This window comes from Anoplophora glabripennis, unplaced genomic scaffold (assembly GCF_000390285.2).
Source record: "Anoplophora glabripennis isolate ALB-LARVAE unplaced genomic scaffold, Agla_2.0 scaffold9, whole genome shotgun sequence".
Lineage (NCBI taxonomy): Eukaryota > Metazoa > Arthropoda > Insecta > Coleoptera > Cerambycidae > Anoplophora > Anoplophora glabripennis.
Window position 1 is genome coordinate 1,889,484 of NW_019416258.1, and position 2,654 is coordinate 1,892,137.

General features: G+C 30.4%; 1 protein-coding gene across 1 annotated transcript; it reads left to right on the forward strand.

Moving 5' to 3' along the window:
• Positions 1-457: 457 nt before the first annotated feature.
• LOC108909027 (translocon-associated protein subunit delta-like) lies at positions 458-1,599 on the forward strand. Its single transcript, XM_018713246.1, has 2 exons — positions 458-821; positions 1,181-1,599. Exons 1-2 carry the CDS (start codon positions 579-581, stop codon positions 1,439-1,441), a joined length of 504 nt encoding a protein of 167 aa, XP_018568762.1. The 5' UTR covers positions 458-578; the 3' UTR covers positions 1,442-1,599.
• The last annotated feature ends 1,055 nt before the right edge of the window (positions 1,600-2,654 follow it).

Here is a 2,654-nt window from a genome sequence, read left to right on the forward strand (position 1 = left end):
CTAACTTTAACACATCAAACAGGCAAACACCCTTTATTTATTTATTTTTATTTATTTTATTTATTTAAATTAAAACTTGGATGATTTTCAAATAATGGTATGGTGTTTTATGTACAATTTGAAAACGCTTACTGCGTGGAACACGTATTTGAACGTGTCGTCCCAAGGCTTCCAAATCATCAATCGACCACCATCACCTCGTTTATATGTAGCTATCCCATAGAAACATAAAATTAGAGTTCAGCCTATAAATTAATAACATATTCCTATCACAAATTTTAATGTAAAAAGTAAAGCAAAACTTTTATAGCTTTTGATATACCTACTGACATCTCTATGTGTATCTGACCTATTATTTTTATGTTAAAATGGAGATACTAACTTTCTTAATTCGATATTAGATATCATATAAACGATGCCACTATTGTCGAGCTGTCAGTTCTCCTTCCCCAACCTAGAATTTTTCGTGTTTGATTTGCCATCAACAGCTATCACATTCGAATTTGTGTTAAGACGTGGCTAGTTTCTTTGAACATAATCATTTATTTATTATTAAACATTAAAAGGTATTATTCAAAATGAGTAAAGCTTTATTTTTCGCTACGGTTTTCGCATTTTTTTCCGTCGTAATTTGCTCAAGTTGTACAAATCCCGAAGTAACCTCAAAATCATTCACAACTCAAGATGCTACGATTGTATCAAATATTGCATATATATCTGAATTCACTGTAAAATGTGAATCTGGTGATATTGGAAGTATATATGCGGAACTAGACGGAAATGTTGTTCCTGTATCTATTGTGGGACCTAACAGGTATCAGGTAAATATCGTTATTCATTTAGAAAACTGATATTAGTAGAAAAGGGATTTAAGTAGTAAATTATTAATGATATAATCTCGATTTGTTAACAGTCTATATGTAAAGTGTAGATTCATGATTAAAAATAATTTTTACATTTGGCCATATGGACAATTTGTACAACTAGAAATGTTACATACTTGTTAAGTATAATATTCATATCATAATGAAGTAAACATATTGCATTATGTAAAAAACAATACAAACGCAGCAATTACGTTTAAAAATAATTGCCGTCTTAAGGATTATGTCAATAGTTCTGCAGAGGTGTTTAATACTGTGTAAAATATTTATTACATTTTGTTTCTTTTAATTTAAAGGTGAGTTGGACTGAAGAAGCTAAGTCGGCACGCTCCGGAGAAAAACAAATAAGACTTTTAAACGAGGATGGATACACGGCGTACCGTAAAGCTCTTAGAGCTGGCGAAGACATTTCTGCTGTACCATCTCTTTTCAGTGTACTCGTGAACCATCCAGGCGCATTTAGTGGCCCTTGGTTGAAATCTGAATTCATCGCAACGGTGGTTTCACTAGTTATTGCCTATTTTGCAGTAGCGTCTCGATCAAAAGTTGTTTCATAATGCTCATAGAAGCTTTGTTGACATTGTTAAATAGTATGTTGAGTCAACTACTGTAAATTTATTTATTTCATTGTCATTTTCGATAATGTTGTTTAAATTCATGATTTCACATGTTCCAGTTGTACATTTTTAAATTTTTAATAAAAAAGAAACAGAAAGTTTATTGTATTATTGACCCTGGATTTACTTATTGTTTTTTGTTTAGGCAAACTAAAAGATAACATAAAACATGAAATAGATGTTTAAAGAACAGTACTTTTTAAAATATAAGAGCACAATTACTGAGATAATTTTTTTCAAATAATGTGAATGATGGTTACTGGTAATAGTAACTGAAGAATTGTTAATAGAAATATCAGTTTATTAATTTATGCTATTTGGATATGGTATAGCCATACGAGTATATTTAATTACTCATATGGGTATAGCTATATAAAATTGTATACCAGGTGTCTCAGAAAGGTTTGAATACTGCTGAATGACATATTTTTAGGATCAGAATAAGACGGTTTAGATCAACTTATGTTTATGCAAATGTTAATACCTGCTGAAATGTTATAACTTGCTATACCCGACACAAAATTTTTAATACCCCTCTAAAATTGCTGTATTTGATTTGAGGGTTGTACGTGTATTTACTTCTTAAACATGTAAGGATAATAGATAATACACAAAACGTTTTTACGTTAAAAAATGTAAATTAAATAATGAGGACCCAAAAAAAATCACTATTATTTTGTTCCATATTCAAAAAATATATTACATTCAGGCAAAGACGAGGACGAAATAGAAAATGTCTGTCAAATTGATTTTGACCCTAGGAGTTATTTCTGGGACACCTTGTATAATATGGTAAGAATTCTTCTACTAGTCAAAGTAGGTACTGGCTAATGCCGCTATTGGCCGTAACGTGGCGCCACAGTCTACACATTTAAAATGTCTACCAAAGAGATTCGTCTAAGAAATTATGAAATTAATCAATACCTACAGAGAAAGGTAAGATAAATAATGAAATGGAGATAAATACAACAACGGGTTTCTTTGATAAAAATAAATTATAAGCATGCAAATGAAAGTTGCTGGCGAAATATATATCTTAGGGAATCGCGCAGCTAATTTTTTTTTGAAAAATATAACATTCAGTTTTCAGGGTTGTATGGCATTAAGCAATTTACGAAATAAAATTTATAAAATGTTTATGTTACGTGACAGT